The sequence below is a fragment of the Equus przewalskii genome, chromosome 5 (genome assembly GCF_037783145.1).
Source record: "Equus przewalskii isolate Varuska chromosome 5, EquPr2, whole genome shotgun sequence".
Taxonomy (NCBI): domain Eukaryota; kingdom Metazoa; phylum Chordata; class Mammalia; order Perissodactyla; family Equidae; genus Equus; species Equus przewalskii.
Genome location: NC_091835.1, coordinates 81,785,621 through 81,806,236, shown reverse-complemented (window position 1 = coordinate 81,806,236; position 20,616 = coordinate 81,785,621). Strand labels below are relative to the sequence as shown.

General features: G+C 35.8%; 1 protein-coding gene and 1 long non-coding RNA gene across 3 annotated transcripts in view; one reads left to right on the top strand and one right to left on the bottom strand.

Annotated features, from left to right (window-relative positions):
• LOC103560572 (uncharacterized) overlaps positions 1–7,252 on the top strand; it is a 35,324-nt gene extending 28,072 nt beyond the window's left edge. Inside the window, exon 5 of one of the 2 annotated variants that reach the window (XR_011540108.1) lies at positions 5,740–7,252. This is a non-coding gene — a long non-coding RNA (uncharacterized lncRNA). The remainder of the gene's footprint in view (positions 1–5,739) is intronic. The other variant, XR_547250.2, reaches the window with a different exon arrangement.
• LEMD3 (LEM domain containing 3) overlaps positions 1–20,616 on the bottom strand; it is a 67,104-nt gene that overhangs the window by 4,590 nt on the left and 41,898 nt on the right. Inside the window, exons 5-9 of the mRNA XM_008535034.2 lie at positions 8,471–8,550; positions 8,239–8,384; positions 6,994–7,095; positions 6,780–6,882; positions 5,924–6,102 (exon numbers count right to left, since the gene is read on the bottom strand). Of these exons, the coding sequence (XP_008533256.2) occupies positions 5,924–6,102; positions 6,780–6,882; positions 6,994–7,095; positions 8,239–8,384; positions 8,471–8,550 (610 nt within the window). The remainder of the gene's footprint in view (positions 1–5,923; positions 6,103–6,779; positions 6,883–6,993; positions 7,096–8,238; positions 8,385–8,470; positions 8,551–20,616) is intronic.

Genomic DNA, 20,616 nt, shown 5'->3' with positions numbered 1-20,616 from the left:
AAATACTCACTGCCTTCTTTTACTGAGCCAGACCCCTGGTTAAGGTGAATAAGAGACACAGTCATTGCTCTTACAGAGTTTACAGTTTAGTGGGGGAGACAGATGAACAACAGTGTCACCCAAAAAGTCATAATTGTGATAAATCCTAAGAAAGATGAATATAAAAAGCTGTCAAAGTAACTTAAGCTAGTTTATGCTGTGGAAGTAAAATATATGCTGGGATCTAAAGAATAAATACAAATAGGCAGAATGAAGAGAGACGTAAAGGACATTTCATGCAAAGATGCTAACTTCTACACAGCCCTTGAGGGAATATTCAAATGACTAAAGGACAGCCATGTGGCTAGAGTGCAGAGAATAGAAAGATAAACCTGAAGGGGCAGATGCCACATTATTCAGGACCATGTAGGCCACATTAAAGTATTTAGACATTACCATAAGAGCAATAGAAAGCCACTCAAGTGTTTTAAGGACAGGAATAATATGATGTCATCTGTCCTTTAAAATTACAAATGTTTTCAATAGACTATTATGTGGAGAATCAATTAGATGGAAGCAAAAGTGAATGCAAGGAGACTAGTTAGAAGGTTATTATAGTTGTCTAAGAGGGAAATGATAGCAATGTGGATAAGACAAGCCAACAACATAGACGGAAATAAACGGACAGACCAGGACATATTATGGAGTATATTTGACTCAACTTGTTTAAAGGCTGCACATGATGGGGTAAGGGAGAAATTAAGGATAACTGCCAGGTTTACTGCAGAACCAAATGAGGAGGGGTATCATTAATTAGACAGGAACACTGGAGGACAGGGCAGTTTGGGGAGAAAGATACTGAGTTTGTGCACATGTTGAATCTGTGGTGTCCATCTCCTAGCAGAGAAGACAAGTATACAGCTTGATATAAAAAATCTGAAAACCAGAACAGAAGATTCAGTTCAAGATATAAATTTAGGAGTTATTTACATACACATGGTAAATGAAGTTACAACAAGAGATCACTGAGGCAGACAGGTAGACTGAGAAAAGAAGATGGCCTTGAGAAACTCCAACACCTAGACATCCAGAAAAAGAAGAAAATATAGAAAAGAAGACAGAAGAAATGGTCAGAGATGGAGGAAAGTCAGAAGAAACTGGCATTCTCAAAACCAAATGAAGACCATTTCAAGGCAGGTTCAACTGCTAACACCGTTAAGTAAAACAAGGACAGAAAAGAAAATGTCCACTAAGTTGAGCAATATGGAGGTCTGAGAGCTGTTTCTTTGGAATGATAGGGATAGTAAACAGATGGAGTCAGCTGAAGAATAAACGGGAGGTGAAAAAGTAAAGACAGTTGAGTACAGTAAACTGTTTAATGCTGCTCGGCTGTAACTAGGTAGAGAGACAGGGTCATAGCTAGAGGACAATGCAGAGTCCAAGAATGTGTTTTAAAGATGAAAGATCCAGCAGAGGCAGGGATTTAAAACACAGCAAGGGAAGACACTCGCGAAGATGAGAGAGAATGGAATCCAGAGGGCTTGGATCCCACTCCCTCTAGAGAGAAGGGCTCGGGTCTTTGTAATGAGACAGCTCCTCAATTGCAATAGGAGGTGAGGATGAGTTGTGGATTCTGGTAATTTTACAAATTTGGTGGCGGAAATCTGAGGGAGGTACAATCTGATTGCTTCTATTTAAGTCATCACCCGAGAATCAGAAGAGAGAGAAGGGCAAAGTTTTGAAAAGAGGGGAAGAAATCTAAAATTGTTATTGAGAAGAGTAGGGAAGTGAACGACTAGTAAAATATGGTAAGAACATGAAAGTCAGGTAGTGCTGAGGGCCTAACTGAAGGTGATAATGAGGGTACCAGTCTGCCAAGTTGTATGATTTTCTCCTGCTGTGCTCAGCCACTTGCACGTAGACAGGCTTAGACAAAACAGTTTCATCCTTGGTTCGAATTTACCAGGGTAAGATGAAGGATAGTAATGATTTAACAGTACTAGCAAGAGAGTGACTGGAAAGATGGATTGTGGACACAAAGATGGACGAGAAAAAGAAGTTAATTTAGGAGGAAGGCTAAAGAACTGGAGAAAGTAGATGCTTCGAAGAACTGGAGATTCTGGGGAGTTTAAAAAAAAACAAATACATAAAGCAAGAAAGTTGAAAGGATGAGTTTATGGCTAAAGTACCAGAGTGTATTAATTAAAGATTTCAGAAGTATCTAGTGATAAGAAATGTCTGGGATGTGAATGTTCAAAGAGCGTCTGATATGGGGTAGAGGAATGGTCATTGGACGTGAAAATTATTGCCAAACCCCAGATCAAGAAGGTCTGTGAACCTCTAGTGCCTTCCAGACCTCTCTAGCAGTGTATAGGTTCTGTTCTTCAATGACCTTTTAGTTGCAAGTAATCTGACTTCCTGGACATTCCAGTACTGGCCTGGGCAGCAGGTGAACCAGGGAAGATACAAGCATTGACATTCCAGTACTGGCCCGGGCAGCAGGTGAACCAGGGAAGATACAAGCATTGACATTCCAGTACTGGCCCGGGCAGCAGGTGAACCAGGGAAGATACAAGCATTGACATTCCAGTACTGGCCTGGGCAGCAGGTGAACCAGGGAAGATACAAGCATTGACATTCCAGTACTGGCCTGGGCAGCAGGTGAACCAGGAAAGATACAAGCATTCACACCACTGTATCCTACCCTAGACCCACGTTTCCACAAAATAACAGATCTAAGAGAAACTATTCTCACCCAAATCTAGTCCAAAAGCAGTCCTAAAGATCAAACTGATTTTTAAGATATATGCTTTATCTCCGTAACTAAACCATAATCACCTCCTGGGCCAAGGATACAGCAGTTACCAAATGATACATTTCAAATACTTCAGTAACTACCTTTGGATCCTTTAAATGAATGCTACTTATTCCACATACTACATATGTCAGAAGCATAAATAGTACCTCTCCAGCAGGTACTACTTGATTTTTCCCTGGTGCTTTCAAATATCTTTAGAGATTTTATACATAAAATCACCCAAATTATATTTAACTATCTTTCAGAAACTGAACTAAAAATTCAATAAGGTCAATTATTTAACAATTACTTGGGGAAAACGCTATTAAGTGACAATAGCTTGTAGTGGTAGTAAATTCAAAAGACCACTATAATTACCAACCCTCCAGCCACGTACCATTTAATTAAACTACTGCATTTATAAGGAGAGGAACATTAAGCTTGTTAATAAGTTAAACTATCTTTTTACACAACCACCACCAAAGTGCTCAGTATACACCCATATTTATATAGCACAACATTTGTGTTCAGATATATTTAAATGGAAGCAAAACTTATGTATTAATATTTTTAAAAGCTAGGTCAGAGTCATTTAGTTATAATTAGATAGACTATACATCTAATGGCACAAAAATGTAAGTAATATTAAAACTAAATTCTCTATATTGGAGCTATATGTTCTCAAATGAGGCAAAAGATGTATAATTGTCATTAAGGAATATTCCAACACCTTCTCACTATTAGCCTCCTGTAACAATTCTTATGATGATGAAATTCTTAAAAGAATTCAAATCTCTCTTGCTAGGAGCCCACAGACTCTTGTTTTATCGCCATAATCATTCAAAAATTGAATCAGTACACTTCAGCAAATAGCTACTAGGTTCTACCTTAGGATTTTCTGCCTTTAGGTTAGAGTTACCTCAGCCATTACACTTTTTTCTGTCTGCCAAATAAGTAACAGGTGTCTTTACTCTCAATTCCTTTCCAGGATCAGGAACCCCTAATCACTGTAACTGTTCACCAAAGACTGCCAAGTAAAGGGAGATTAAATTTACAATTCTTTACATGGCCCATTTAGAAATACTCAAATTAAGATAGTTCAGTACTTGGCATACAGTTTGTGAACATTTAATACACTGGAACCTGATGAAACACTAATATAAAAAGTAGCAGGTCACTTTAAAATATGACATCAATTCACATTGAGTTGCACTTCCACTATAACCGACCTCAAGTTGTATTTTACCACACTAGCACAGTCTTTTCCTATCTAAGAAAATAATACAGTGAAAATAATAGTCTGAGGTTTACAATCCTAGAGTTTATAGAGCATCTAATTTAACACAAAGTAATCACACCACTGCTAATTTGTAAGAACAACATGAGTCATTTAGGTCAAGAAATTGTCTTTAGATTCATCTTGAAAATCTCGTATTTTAAAAATAAGGCAACTACAACGATAAATTCATATGGACAAAATAAGGCCTTTTCTAGAACTTCAAATGTATACATGAGCACTGATTGTTAGCTGCATGAAGAAATTAGGCTGAGACTCCACACCCATTATAATCAGCCACTAAGGCAATAAGATCCTATTGGCTTTGAATTCTGTTTTCAGTTTCACAGGGCCCTTCTGCATGCACCCTTTAAAGCAAATAGTTTATCGTTTAGTGTCATCTTTGGCAACATCAAAGTTTCATTTTTATGCCATGATTATAGAAGCCTATTATTCAAGCCCTTTGAAAATGAAAATTAACAAGAGAAAAAAAGGGAGTGACTGGATTTTGTTTTATTGCAATTTCAAAACTATGTACTTACCTTTCCCATAAATGCTATGTTTAGCAAACACTGATAAATATGCCTTTATCCAACAAGAAGATTAAAAGAAACTCAACTCACTATTAGTCCTAAAATGCAAATTAAACTAACCATGAGATTTCATTTTGCAACCATTAGGATACAAAAAATTCAAGGGAGGTAACGGTTATCACTAGTAGAGGTTTGGGTACTATAAGACAACCAATCACCAAACCCCCCTATAGACTTCATTTTTTTTTTTAAAGGGGAACATCAGTGAGCTTTTTCGTGTGTGTGTGTGTGAGAGAGAGAGAGAGAGAGAAAGATCGGCCTTGAGTTAACATCTGTTGCCAATCTTCCTTTATTTTCTCTCCTGAAAGCCCCCCAGTACATAGTTGTAGATCCTAGTTGTAGGTTCTAGCTTCTCTATGTGGGATGCCGTCTCAGCATGGCTTGATGAGCGGTGCTAGGTCCACACCCAGGATCAGAACCGGCAAACCCTGGGTTGCCAAAGCGGAGTGCGTGAACTTAACCACTGGGCCACAGGGCAGCCCCGCATCTACTTCTATATACATGTTTTTGGAACCATGCAGGCATTACAAAGAATATAGAAAGATACCCACAAAAGCTACTTGGCACAAGGGATATGCAGGTGGAAGGGTCTTAGTGAGAGAGAGGCAGGCAAGCAAAAACTGGAAGAAGAAAGAACAGTTAAAAAGTTGTAATTCTGGGCCTGGCCCCATGACCAAGTGGTTAAGTTTGCATACTCTCTTTTGGCGGCCTAGGGTTCACTGGTTTGGATCCTGGGCACAGACCTAAACACCATTCATCAAGCCATGCTGTGGTGGCATCCCACATAGAAGAACTAGAATGACTTACAACTATGTACTAGGGCTATGGGGAGAAAAGAAGAAAAAAAGAGGAAAACTGGCAACAGATGTTACCTCAGGGCCTATCTTAGTCAAAAAAAAAAGCTATGATTCCACGTACATGTTTTTTATATATACCTAAAACAAATTATATGTGTCTTATTTGCATTAAAAAATTAGGGGGAAAGAATGCAGAGTTAGATCTATCATCCTAAGTTGCTTTGTTAAGTGAAAAAGAAAAAATTAATGTTATAGTATTCTACTACAGTAAAGACAAACTATTTATGTCTATATTAGAAAGAAGAAAAGTGGAAGGCTACAGAAGAAGCTAACACTGATTCCTTCTGTGGGATGGAAGTGGACAGGAGCTTGGCCTTCATGCATCTTTCAACTGTACTATTTTACTTCAAACACATAAGACTTTCGTAGTTAAAAAAGAAAAAAACTCATGTTTACATATTTGTTGTTTAAAAATACATACCTTGACCTTGCCATACTTTAGAAGGTATTACTAATATTTTGTCACAGGATGCAGAAGGCTGGATCCACCGCCAAACTAGAAAATCTGCACCACCTATTCTTCGTGTTTCCGTGCGAACTCTAGACTCATTAGCAGCAAGGAAGTCAACAGCTCTATCCCAGACTTTCTTCATTTTTTTCCTATCACGTGAACAAAATGACAAATTTACCATCATCCTGGCTTGTCATCTTTTTCAAATATTAGTAACTGAAGGTAGTGGCTATTGTTAACTCTAGCTATTCTTATCACTGCTTATGGAGTTTTTTCAAAAAAGATTTAGATGCCTCAACCTCACCTAAGATTTACGGAATTTTGATCTCCAGAGGGGGAGTCTAAGCATCAGATTTTCCCCCAAGAGCTCCATTGGTGATTCTGGCATGTTGCTAGGGTTAAGAATGCTGCTTCAGGATATGGCATCATCTTTTATTTTCAAAAAGCTATTATTTAGTTCTTTAATTTAGAAAGCTTAACAAAATAAAGCACTTAAAAAAATTATTAGTAAAACATTACTGGCTACTGTCTATTCCTATTTCTTTATCAAGATGAAATTAAAGGAAATAAGGTAGAGATTGACAACAAAGAATTAAAAATGTATAGGAATGAGAATGATTTAGAAATCCAGTTGTCTATTATGCTACTCACAATCAGGAGGAGAACAGGAGAATTTAGAAAGAAAGGAGAGTTTAAAGTACAAAAATAATGCCTGCATAGTACAACAGGTCTAGTTGAGAAGGGTCACAACTCTCAATATAATTTTCAGCACTGCAGAAGACACCAACATTCAGATTTACTTCAATTCACACTGCTTTGAACATACCTGTCATGAGGCTGTATTAAGGAATCTCGCACATGTGGAATAGGCATGTAAGGTTGTAAATCTTTATTTTCCTGGCAAGCTTCATTATGACTTCGTAAAACATCTGAAAATAAATCAAATGAATTTACAAATGAATCAATCATTGGACATCATGTTCTAGTCCATCACCCAATGACTATTCTAGAAATAGTTTAGATTTTTATAAGTATCATACCTATAATCTTTACCACCATATCATACATCTGCCTTGTTTCCTCTTCTTCTTTTGTCCAGCGATATTTCATGTAGCGCAGAACGACACAAACCATCACTACACCTGGAATATTTATATATTTTGTACTTTAAAAATTATGGTCAATGGCAATCAACAACATTCATTGCAACCTGAAGTTACTGGGCCAGTTGTTAAACACAGGATTAACAAAACAAAGCGGAAAAAAAAAAAAAAAGAACACTTGTGACATTTTCTACAGTGATTATTCTAACTGTTGTAATGGGATAATGGAATGACTCTTCAAGACAGTGGTTGAATTAGCTACATAATTAAAACTACGTAGAGGGGCTGGCCTGGTGGCACCTCGGTTAAGTTCGCACATTTGGATCCCGGGTATGGACATGGCACCACTTGGCAAGCCATGTGGTGGGCACATATAAAATAGAGGAAGATGGGCATGGATGTTTGCTCAGGGCCAGTATTCCTCAGCAAAAAGAGGAGGACTGGCAGCAGACGTTAGCTCAGGGCTAATCTTCCTCAAAAAAAAAAAAAAACTACATAGAAAAATTTAACATTAAACATTTTTCTAGAGTTTCACTTACTCTCTCTAGAAAAACCATTTCTTTTATTACATTGACAACTGAACATTTAAATTATATATATTTTTAAAAACAAAATAATATAACTATATTTCATAAACTTTTTTCTGGGCAGCACTAAACTACTGGAAAAGTGAGTCTCATGAGACTGTAAACATACTACATTTTTCTTTAAGCAAATTCAATTATTTTTAAAGGACTTGGACAGAAAAAAGAAAAAATGAATATAATTTGTCACATAAAATCTAGGAATCTGAAAATTTTAACTTAGGTAAATGATATCTTTAAAATTAAAAATAATTTCAATGAACTTAATTTATAATATTATTTAAAAAATAAGCTTAATTTTTGTTTTCCTATTCTATTTTCTAAAGTAGATGTCTACTATGCATTACATTTGCTTTTCCTGTGACATTCTTATGACAAAGTTTTATTCCCACCTCTCCTTATAGTAGTTTTCTAAGCCCTTAGATTGATACTGAAAGTATAAAAAAACTCAATATTATTATACCTTAGTGAAGACTTTTAGATGTGATTTATAATAGCAACTATCACAGAAGTAAATTCTGAACTCTGGCCTTTGGTGAAACACAGACACAAAACCTCTGGACTATAACCTATCTTCCTTCTCATCCTAACAACTTACCTAAGCATAACAACAATAACCTGTGGGTGACAGTAATAAAAGCACGTCGAAAACGACACCAGAAAGACATCTGTGGTCTTGTGGATTGTAAAAACTGCACATCAGTTATATTTCTCAGTTCTTCCTCAGGGCCATAACCGACACACCTATTTAAAAATAGTTAAGGGAGAGTTTAGAGTCAAAACCACTTCTTATACTACAAAATGGTCAAAATGGAAATCAAACCCTTTACCTTATTCCAACATCTTTTCCATTTTCTAAAATCCACTTCAATGAGGTGTTAAATACATCTTCATATTCAGAACCTAAATCCTAATAAGAAAAATTAAAAAATAATTATTCTTAATAATTCACATTCACTTGACTCTATGTGTAAACTGTTCAATAAACATACCTTATCTTTATATAACACTTTATATAACAAAAATGTATTATTCATTACAGAAAAATAAAACGGAGAAAAAAGAAAAAATGTCACCATTTCTCCAACACACTAAGATAACCACTGTTAATATTTTGCCGTTTTTGTTTTTTTTTACATTACATTTACAGATTTGGGGGTCTTTATATATATAATTTGCTTTTTAAGTATCATCATGCTAAGAGTGAATTAGCCACTTTGTCTTTTTATGGAACATTATTTTTAGATGAACAAATGACAAACTATTCAGACTTGGCTATTCACAGACATTTTCTCAAGAAGTAAATGAAGCAAGCCCATCAAATAAAAACAATTCTGTAACGGATGATAAAATTCAAGCTTTCAAGTAAAGAGGAGAATTTTGAAAAATTTGCATACATTACTATGAGCTTGACAGCTTCACAATACTTAAAATTATGATATTAATGAACGTGACTTCTGGGTACAGCATAGTAAAATGTGTTAACATTTGAAAGATCTGTATACCCAGTAAACCAATATTTTCCAAATGACCAATGCATGAGTTATAAAATCTTGGCATGATTAAAAGATCCATTCTAAGTGAAAAATAGACCAAAGGACTTTAGAGAAAAAGTATGACAAATTCACAGATATGGTTTCAAATTCCACATGGCAACTAATCTTTAAGAAACTACTACTTGTAGAGTTTTGGTGTAGTATCAAAGAAGAATATCTACAATTATCTGAAAAGGGTATTAAAATACTTTCCCCTGTTTTGACTACATTATCTGTGTGAGGCTAGATTTTCTTGATGTACTTCAACACAACATCACAACAGATTGAATGCAGAGCAGATATGAGACTTCAGTTGTCTTTTATGATGCTAGAAATTAAAGAGATTTGCAAAAATGTAAAATAATACCACTTCTCACTAAATGTTTTTATTTGGAAAATATAGTTATTTTTCATAAAAGCATTATTTATGTTAACATGTAATAAATGTATTATTTTAAATAGGTAGATTTAAAAATTTGTTTTAATTTCTAATATGGTAAAATATATAAGTATAAATATATATACATATAAATATATATATATATATATATTTGTGTATATATATCCCACAAACAAAAGCCATTTAGGGTCCTCAGTAATTTTAGAAGTGTAAAAGGGTCCTGAAGCCAACAAGTTTAACAACTGCTGTGTATAGGCGAATTATGTATTTTTTAAATCGAAATATTGAAAATAAATGTATTTTTTTGAGGTATCGTGACTGTCAATGTCAGTACACATGGAACAACCCAACTTTTTCCAGCAAAATAGTATCCCATTGTACGGTTATTTTATACTTTAATCAACTCCTTATTAATGAACATTTAGAGCATTTCCAATTATTTAACATAGAAGATAATATGTAATAAATATCCTTGAAAATTCTTTCATTCCACAATTATTTATTGAGAGCCTACTATGTGCCAGGTACTGTTTCAGGATCTAGAGACATAGCACTAAAAACAATCAATGTTCCCTATGCTCATGGAGATTCTATTCTATTCCAAGTATATCTTTATGTACTTTTTGAAGTACAAAGAATGAATTTCTAAAAGTAGAAATAAGTCCTTTTTAAAAATCCCTTTTAAAAAACAGAAAGAATTTTGTAAGTAATAGCTATTGCATTTTATTAACAGATTCTTCAGCAGCATTGGGAATTACAAGGTTTTCATTTGATCAGTACCATTTACTTCCTAATATGAAACTGGCCAGTTATTTTAATATATCAAGTTTGAAAATGTAATAAAATGTTTTATGAAGCAGAACTAATCTTGCCAGGCATCATTACTAATTTACAACTACCACCAAGATTTTTCAGATGGTGAAGATAACTATAGGCTATCTATTAAAAAAAAAAAGTGTGATAATTTCTGCATTATTTATAAATATCAAAATGTTTGTAGCCAATATAAGTATTTAATAATTGAGAAAAGGCTTATATATGAAATCATTTCAATGGGATATTATAAATTCAGAAATGATCACAATAAAAGCTAAATAGCTATATGTTAAAAAAAGTAAAACTACAACACTCAATTTATATATATTTGTAACTATAAAAGATATGTACTCATGAGTAAGAACTGGAAAACAATGAAGAAAAAGGTGATTTTTGTTTAAGTTTTAATATTGCTTTAAAATGGTACGCAATAAAATTACACAAAAATAATTTCAGGCAATTACTAATTGTTATAAACACACTACTAGAAATCACTTTGCGTATAACTAAAAATCAAACAGAATTCATATTCACTTGCTCTAAAATTAGAGAAGGAAAAAAGCGCTGATGAAGAAGCACCCAAAGAACATACTTCTGGTTACACTGCATGAATCAGGATTAGAAAAAGAACAAGCTAGATAAGGACTTTGAAAATCCAAAAGGGAAGATTAATATGGGTTATCCAGGGAGCTGGAGACATTGCGTTGATCCTCTATGTAATGCGTAGGTTTTTTAAAACGATTTTGTACTTATTTAGTTCAAGCCTTTATCCTTCAAAGACACAGATATTTTAAAAATAAAATGAAATACACATGCTGTATTTACCTGTATTTATATATATGTTCTTCAGCTTGTATTATTACAATATGCAGAATATTATGACATTTTTGCATTACTACATAAAATCTTGAAAGTTAGACTATAAATGTAAGTTTCAAATAATGCAAAAACAAATAAATTTCCAAGTTTATCAGTTGTATATTTTATTTTGTTTTCTTTTTGTGTGTGTGTGCGTGTGTGTGTTTTTTCCCAAGGAAGATTAGCCCTGAGCTAACATCTGCCACCAATCCTCCTCTTTTTGCTGAGGAAGGCCCTGGGCTAACATCTGTGCCCATCTTCCACTACTTTATATGCAGGACGCTTGCCATAGCACAGCTTGCTAAGCAGTGCCACGTCCGCACCCGGGATCCGAACCAGCGAACCCTGGGCTGCTGAATCGGAACATGTGAACTTAACCGCTGCGCCACCATGCAGGCCCCCAGTTGTATATTTTAAATATAAAAATTTTAGGGGGCTGAAGATAGTATAAATAGCATTATTGCTCTCTTTAATGATCCTTAAAAATGTAGATAATGGATCAAATTAACAAGGACACCTACTCTAATAAGCTAAGTACATGGAAAAACACAGCTTAAAACTTCTAGTTATAAAATAATGAGGGTAAGAAAAGGGTATCCTGTTATTTTCCCATTTTCTGTTTTCCTTTCCCATATTAACAACACAAATTAACATCATTCAGATATCTACTCACTACCTGGAATACAGCAGAACCATAGAATGTTCCTTTAGGAATACACATTTTCAAAAAACAATTGATATTGAAAACCTCATTAAAGATTTAATGGGACGTTGAGGTCTTAAATAGGCCATTACTTCTACAAATATTCTACACGGTACTTACAGTTCTACAGTAGTATAAAATGGAATTTTGGTAGAAGTAGAAGTTGAATTTTTTTCCTGGCTTATGCTAATTAAACAGCTCATGCTAACATTGTAGCATTCACAGCCTCTACCTTTAAGAGTCAAAAGTGTTTTATTATTCACTTTTTGCAGCCACCTGGAAAGCTATAAGTAAGGCAAGGGTAGGCCAACATTTTCCCGTAAAGGGTTAGTGAGTAAATACTTTAAGCTTTGCGGCCATATACATTTCTGATCTCTGTTACATATTTTTTTAAAGCAATCTTTAAAAATGTTGTAAAACACAGCCAGCAGGCCATATAACAACAGGCCTGCGGGCTGTAGTTTGCCAACCCCTGGGGTAAGGCATTCCTGCATCATAAAACACTCATTTTCTGAGAACTGATGACAAAAATCAGGAGGAAACTAAGTTTTTAATTTTTAAAGCAGGTCTATCATTATTATTACTTATTACTATTTACTTATAGGCAATAGCTCAGCCAACATACTGCTGACTGCTTCATATAAATCTTTTAAAATTCAAAGCATGTTTTCCCAAATCTTTAACAAATCTATTTTAACACATTATGTGCATATACACACCCATAATTCTCAATTCCCAATTTACCTTATTTTCAAAATAATTTGGCTAAGATTGTGTGTTTTAAAACCCATGTCACATGCTTTGAACTTGAATTACAGTTTCAAAGTACAAAAATAATACTGTTTCATGTAAAAGACTCAGCTCGTTAAATAAAGCAACAAAACATCAGTATGGAGGGGAAAAGACACTGATAAGGGAGAAGTAAGCAAATATTAAAAACCTATGGGAGACAGTTCACAAAATAGGTAACTTACATGGTAATGAGAGCTATGTGGTTTTACAATTACTGAATATTCTGGTTAACTGTGAGATGATGTAGGCTAAACATCAGATGTTGCTTTTTAAATTAATTAAAATATGATACACAGAAATCAATAGTGAATATAATTTAACTCTTGCTGATTCAGTGGGAACTCGATCTTTCACCTCCAGGAATATGGGAAAGACCACTGTCCTTGGAGTCAAGTAGGCCTAGGATCAGATCATGACTCCATTACTGACTAGCTATATGTACAACCTTAACTGCGGATAAAAGAAAACACATCATTTATGCATATGCATCTTCTTTGATCAATTCAGATCCTAACCCTTACTCAGGGTTAGTCCCTTGCCCACTCAATAGATGAAGCTAGGGGTTACGAACTCACTCCTTCCATCTAAAAGGCAGAAGTGCACAGTACGTGATTCTATTGTCAGTTCCATCACTTACTTGCTGGATGACCTAGCCACTAAACCCCTATGAGCGGGTCTAATATCACCTACCTTGCTGGATCATTGTACAATCAGAGGTAACATATAGAAAATACTAAACTAAATTGTACTTGATAAATTATAATTATTATGAAACTTCTCCCTCATTCCATTTCTCAGAACACTTATTTTTCCACAGACACAATTTTATTAACAATGATTAGCATTCCAACCTAGGTCACAAAAGTCTATCCAGCCCCATAATTTGGCGTATTTGCAGCTATCTTCTTTCCCATTATTTTCTTAACAAATCTTAAACATATTCATTGTGTTAAAGATTAAATAGGTTTTGAAAGTCACCTAGGTATAAACCGGGATTCATTACATCATTATACTGGAAAGTCATCATACAAAGTTCCCACCATTTAACTTAAAAAACCAATCTACATCTTTTCATTGAAATATATAACGCTATGTATTCCCTAAATGTTCCACCAGAGGGACCTCTTAACTTTCCACAAATCAAAACAAGTTTTCAATCTCAAAAATGATTAATAAAAAGCTCCAGAAAAACATTGGAGGAGTTAGAAAAACAGTGTTTAAATTATTTAACTGTCATATTTATTTAAATTTCCTTTGAAGGAGAAAGTCGGAGAAATAAAATAAGAATGAAATACAAAGACCTCATATTCAAGAAATAAAAAAATTTTAGTGAGGCTTACTTATTCTCTCATTTAACTCCATCAAACTAACAGTGTGCTTAAAATGCACTAGAAGTTGGGGAAAATTAGCTTACACTCACACCCTTAGGAGTTCTACACATTCTCTGGCTCATTGACTTATGAATGCAAAAACTTAATTGTGTCGCTGATAAAACCCTAGTATAAACACATGAAATGTACAATAATAGATCTCTCTCCACAAGCAGAAAGTCTACAACACACATATTCCCATCATTGTTTGATACCAGCTTTGTAGTGAGGTTCTTCCATATTTATGCTAGAACTTGGGTAAAAGAAAATAAAATAGCCGAAAGGCTGGGTTTTGCTAAAACTGTCATTCCAAATGAGAAAGTAATTTGGTAACATATATCAAAAGCATTAACAAAAGCTCATGCTCCTTGAACAAGTATTTCCTTTCTAGGACTATTTGTAAGGAAATGATCGGAAAATCAAACACCATCTGCGAAGATTAGAGTGCTTTTCATAATAGTGAAAAACCACCAACTGATACAATACAAGCACGTAAAGAAACACTATCCAGTCAGAAAAAGAAAGCTTTCAAAAACCTGAACAATGACATGGGAAAATGCGCATAATAACTTTAAGGAAAAAAATACAAATATTTATAATATGAAATATTTATCATATTTACAGCAATATTAGTTTCAGAGAAAAAATATAAAAACAGACTTGAGAAAATGGACCAAAAGGAGTGGTTAAAGTTTAGGTGGTGAACTTGAAACATTTTCCTTTTATTTTCCATGAGTTAATGTTATATTGAAAAAATAAGCATTATTAAAAATAGTACTTAAAAGCTTTTATCTAGACCCTCAAACTATTTTTTGGGAAAAATTCCTGTTTAATGTTCTTTTTTTCTTTTTTAGTAGCAGTCCAAACTGCATCTTTGGTGGTGACAAGCCACAGCAGGCTTCACAGCATTTGAAATCCTGGAAACGGGACTCCAAAAAGAAAAGGTTAACAAACACAAAGGCACGCACAAATCCAAATATCTAAGAAGGAAATTAACATTTCTACTGTTGCATTCTAATTCTACAGTGTACGTTAACGTTACACTGTAGCAGTTAATTAAGAAATATAATTAATTCAAAATCTTTCATAAAAATACATATCAAATTAAACTCTACTAAATTTAAAAAAAGCAAAACAATCTGAAACATCAGCTCATTTCAGATAAAAGACATGAAAATCTCTTTTAAGATTGGAGTTCATTAACATCAACTTTTTTTTTCACTCAATACACTCAGTTCCCAACTCAACATGAGCTCTCAGCTCACACCTGGGTGCCTTCAGTAACTCCTTTGCTGCTAGCCTTTAGTAGAATTAATCTCTTGCACACTACTCCTGCCTGGCTTAGACTCCAACTTGTCCCAGCCCTGGTTCTGTGTCCCTTCTTTTCACCTTATCCTTTTGCTGACCGACAGATGCAATCAAACGGTTGAGGGAGGCAAAAGCGAGAAGGTTAATCATTCTTCCACACCAACCACTACCTCTTCCTCAGCTCCAGTTTCACTAGTGATCAAGCCCTTTCCTGTCCCCACGCCCTAGCCCATCCCTTTAGTCCTTCAAATATAGTATTCAGCAGATTTTAAGAGTCTCAGGGTTCTTCTGAAATGTACATTATCTTACCCCAGGAATTTATGATCAACCACAACACATATCTGTGCCATAACCTCTCTAAGAGATTTAACTGGGGAAAAAAAAGAGAAAGCAGGAAGGAAGCACTGGTTGGGTCAGTCTTTCGTACTGCTGGAAGTAAGAACATTGTCAAATATCTCATAAGGAACCACTTGCTTGTTTTGGATTCCCACATGCTACACTCTCTTCCTGGAATATTTTATTCCACGTACAGAGCTCCATAAGCATAAGCCCTCCTTCTTGAAGATCTTTTTGGATTCTGATTCGTTAGCTATCCAACCTATTAGCAATTACACTATCCAGAAATTTGTTTGTCATCAATGTTCTCATCTAGGTCCAAACTGAAAAGGAAGAAGAGAACAAGATTGAGAGACGAATCCAGTAGCATGTTATTAGAATCCTCTCTTCAGGGTCACACTGATTTAATTAGTTAAGTAACGCAGAAAAAGAATAAACCTTATTAGGAAGCTACTATAATCATCAGGCACTGAGCTAGGTACTTTATATACCAACTTAGTGTCCCAACGACTCTGAAAGGTATTAATAACAGCCCCACTTTCACACTGAGAAACAGGTAAAGAAAAGCGAAAGCACTTTCTCACAGCTTTTATGTGGCAGTGCTAGGGAGAATCTAAATCCACATCTAATTTCCATCATATTATATTGTCTCAACACCTCTTGGGTATCTACATATATGTCATGAATTAAAAACTGAGTCCACACTTCTCTCTTTTTTTTTTTTGAGGAAGATTAGCCCTGAACTAACATCTGCTGCCAATCCTCCCTCTCTCTCTCTCTCTTTTTTTTTTTTCTTTTTTTTTGCTGAGGAAGACTGGCCCTGAGTCAACATCTGTGGCCATCTTCCTCTACTTTATATGTGGGATGCCTGCCACAGCAGGGCTTGATAAGCGGTGTGTAGGTCCACACCCAGGATCCGAACCGGCAAACCCCAGGCTGCTGAAGCAGAACATGCAAACTTAACTGCTACACCACTGGTCCAGCCCTGACATTTCTCTTTTTTGACAATCATATAATCGGAGAGAGACTATCACCAAAATCTTGCTGAAAGCCTTAGAACTATACTATATTCTAAATTAAAAAAAAAAAAAAAGAAGAAGGGGTGACATCAGCAAGATGACAGAATAGGAAGCCCCAGACCCTTCTTCCCCCATGGAGACTCAAATTCAATAATACACAGACCAACTCCTTTGTAAGAAATCCAGAAACCAGTTAAGAGACTCCTGCACCCCAAGCAAGCACGAAGCGAGCTGCATGGAAGCCAGGAGGAAAATCAGTAGCACTCACACTCCAGAGCCCCTTCCTCTGGCACAGGCTGGTGCAATGGAGAGAAAACTCCCCAATCCTGGCTTCTCCTTGAGGAGGGAAAGAGAAAACTGGAACATACGTCTAACGTTGACTTTTCGGGGGGCTACCAGAGGGCTAGGATTCTGTCTTGCCTGAATCTAAGCACTGACAGGTAAGGGCACCAGGTATGGGCCATCTGAACTAGGACACACTCACCCGCCATTGCCCCTCCTCCCAGCTTAGTGCAGAATGATGGGGAGAAAACCCCCAACTCCTGGCTTCCTCCTAAGGAGGGAAAGAGTTGGAGCATGAGTGCAACGTCCCAGTTTCTCAGAGAGTGGCACAAGGGACTGGCTTCACTATCACCTGTCTCGGTGCACTAATGAGATGTGACATAGTCTAGATGCCTGGGGGTTGATGAGAACAAAGAAGAGCTGGACAGCTGGTGGCTGCTCCAGAGGACCCACAGCACAGCAAAGAGCCACCAGAGGGAGCAAGAGATCACAAGCTCCTGAAAAAAGAAACCTAGAAAACACTCTTGTTGGGAATTTATGCCCACAAGTCCAAAGAAGATGCAACCACAGAAAAGGCTTGAGAGGGTACCAGAATCGCCATCTGAGCTCACTGGTGAAGGTCTTCCCCTGCATGAAGGCCGTCGGTAAAGCCTGGAAGACGTGGTTGTTTTTCAAATGCATAGATCCCAAGATAAAATAACAAGGCATATGACAGAAACAAGGAAATATGGCCCAACTAAAGGAGCAAAATAAATCTCCACAAACTGACCCTAAGGAAACTGAGGGATAAGAATTACCTGACAAAAAATTCAAAATAACTGTCATAAAGATGCTCAACGAGCTCAGGAAACAACGCATGAATAAAATGAGAATATCAATAGAGAGAGAAAAAAACATTAAAAAGAACCAAACAAAATTTGGAGCTGAAGAATACAATAACTAAATTGAAAAATTCACTACATGGGTTCAATAGCAGTCTCAATGAAGGAGAAGAAAGAAAGAAGGAACTCAAAGGCAAGTCATTTGAAATCATCCAGTGAGGGAAACAAAAAGAAAAACAATGAAGACGAAAGGACAAAGAAGAGTAAAGGCGGCATAAGGGACTTACGTGACAGCACTGACCAGACCAATATATGCATTATGAAGTACTAGAAGGAGAAAGAGAAAGGGGCAGAAAGCTTATTCAAAGAAACAATGGAGGAAAACTTCCCAAATCTGGGGAAAGAAAGGGACAGATTCAAAAAGCTCACTAGCATCTCAATGCGATCCAGCAAAAGCAGAGCTAGGAGGGAAGTTTACAGTGGTAAACGCCTACATTAAAGAAGAAGAACGATCTCAAACGACACCTAACAGAACTAGAAAAAGAACAAACAAAGCCCAAAGTCAGTAGAAGGAGGGAAATAATAAAAATTAGAGCAGAAATAAACGACATTGAAACAAAAAAGACGGTAGAAAGGATCAATGAAACAAAGAGTTGGTTCTTCAAAAAAATTAACAAAATCGATAAACCCTTAGCCAGACTCACCAAGAAAAAAAGAGAGAAGTCTCAAATAAATAAAATTAGAAATGAGAGAGGAGAAATCACAACAGATATTGAAGAAATACAAAGGATCATAAGAGAATACTATGAAAAACTATATGCCAACAAATTGAACAACCTAGAAGAAATGGACAAATTCCTAGACTCCTACAACCTCCCCAAACTGAATCAGAAAGAAATAGAGAATCTGAATAGACCAATCACAAGTAAAGAAATAGAAACAGTAATCAAAAACCTCCCCCAAAATAGGAGTCCAGGACCAGACGGCTTCTCTGGAGAATTCTACCAAACATTCAAAGAAGATTTAATACCTATCCTTCTCAAACTATTCCAGAAAATAGAGGAAGATGTAGTACTCCCTAACACATTCTATGAAGCCAACATCTCTCTGATCCCCAAACCTGACAAGGACAACACAAAGAAGGAAAACTACAGGCCAATGTCACTGATGAACACAGATGCAAAAATCCTCAACAAAATTTTGGCAAACCGAATACAGCAATACATCAAAAAGATTATACACCATGATCAAGTGGGATTTATACCAGGGACACAGGGATGGTTCAACATCCGCAAGTCAATCAACGTGATTCACTACATTAACAAAATGAGAAAGAAAAACCACATGATCATCTCAATAGATGCAGAGAAAGCATTTGACAAGATCCAACATCCATTTATGATAAAAACCCTCAATAAAATAGGTATAGAAGGGAAGTACCTCAACATAATAAAGGCCATATATGATAAACCCACAGCCAACATCATACTCAAAGGACAAAAACTGAAACCCACCCCCCTCAGAACAGGAACAAGACAAGGGTGCCCACTTTCACCACTCTTATTCAACATAGTACTGGAGGTGTTGGCCAGAGCAATTCAGCAGGAAAAAGAAATAAAAGGAATCCAAATAGGCAATGAAGAAGTAAAACTCTCGCTGTTTGCAGACGACATGATCGTATATATAGAAAACCCCAAAGAATCCATAGGAAAACTATTAGAAACAATCAACAGCTACAGCAAAGTTGCAGGGTATAAAATCAACATACATAAATCAGTAGCATTTCTATACGCTAATAAGGAACTAACAGAAAAAAATCTCAAGAACTCAATCCCATTCACAATCGCAACAAAAAGAATAAAATACCTTGGGATAAATTTAACCAAGGAAGTGAAACATCTATACAACGAAAACTACAAGACTTTCAAGAAAGAAATCGATGATGACATAAAGAGATGGAAAGACATTCCATGCACATGGATTGGAAGAATAAACATAGTTAAAACGTCCATACTACCTAAAGCAATCTACAGATTCAACACTATCCCAATCAGAATCCCAATGACATTCTTTACAGAAATTGAACAAAGAATCCTAAAATTCATATGGGGCAACAAAAGACTCCGAATTGCTAAAGCAATCCTGAGAAGAACAAAGCTGGAGGCATCACAATCCCTGACTTCAAAACATACTACAAAGCTACAGTAATCAAAACAGCATGGTACTGGTACAAAAACAGCTGCACAGATCAAGGGAACAGAATTGAAAGCCCAGAAATAAAACCACACATCTATGGACATCTAATCTTTGACAAAGGAGCTGAGGGCCTACAATGGAGAAAAGAAAGTCTCTTCAACAAATGGTGCTGGGAAAACTGGACAGCCACATGTAAAAGAATGAAAATCGACCATTCTTTTTCACCATTCACTAAAATAAACTCAAAATGGATCAAAGACCTAAAGATTAGGCCTGAAACAATAAGTCTTCTAGAAGAGAATATAGGCAGTACACTCTTTGACATCAGCTTCAAAAGAATCTTTTCGGACACCATAACCCCTCAGACAAGGGAAACAACAGAAAGAATAAACAAATGGGACTTCATCAGACTAAAGAGCTTCTTCAAGGCAAGGGAAAACAGGATTGAAACAAAAAAACAGCCCACTAATTGGGAAAAAATATTTACAAGTTATTTATCTGACAAAGGGTTAATCTCCATAATATATAAAGAACTCACAC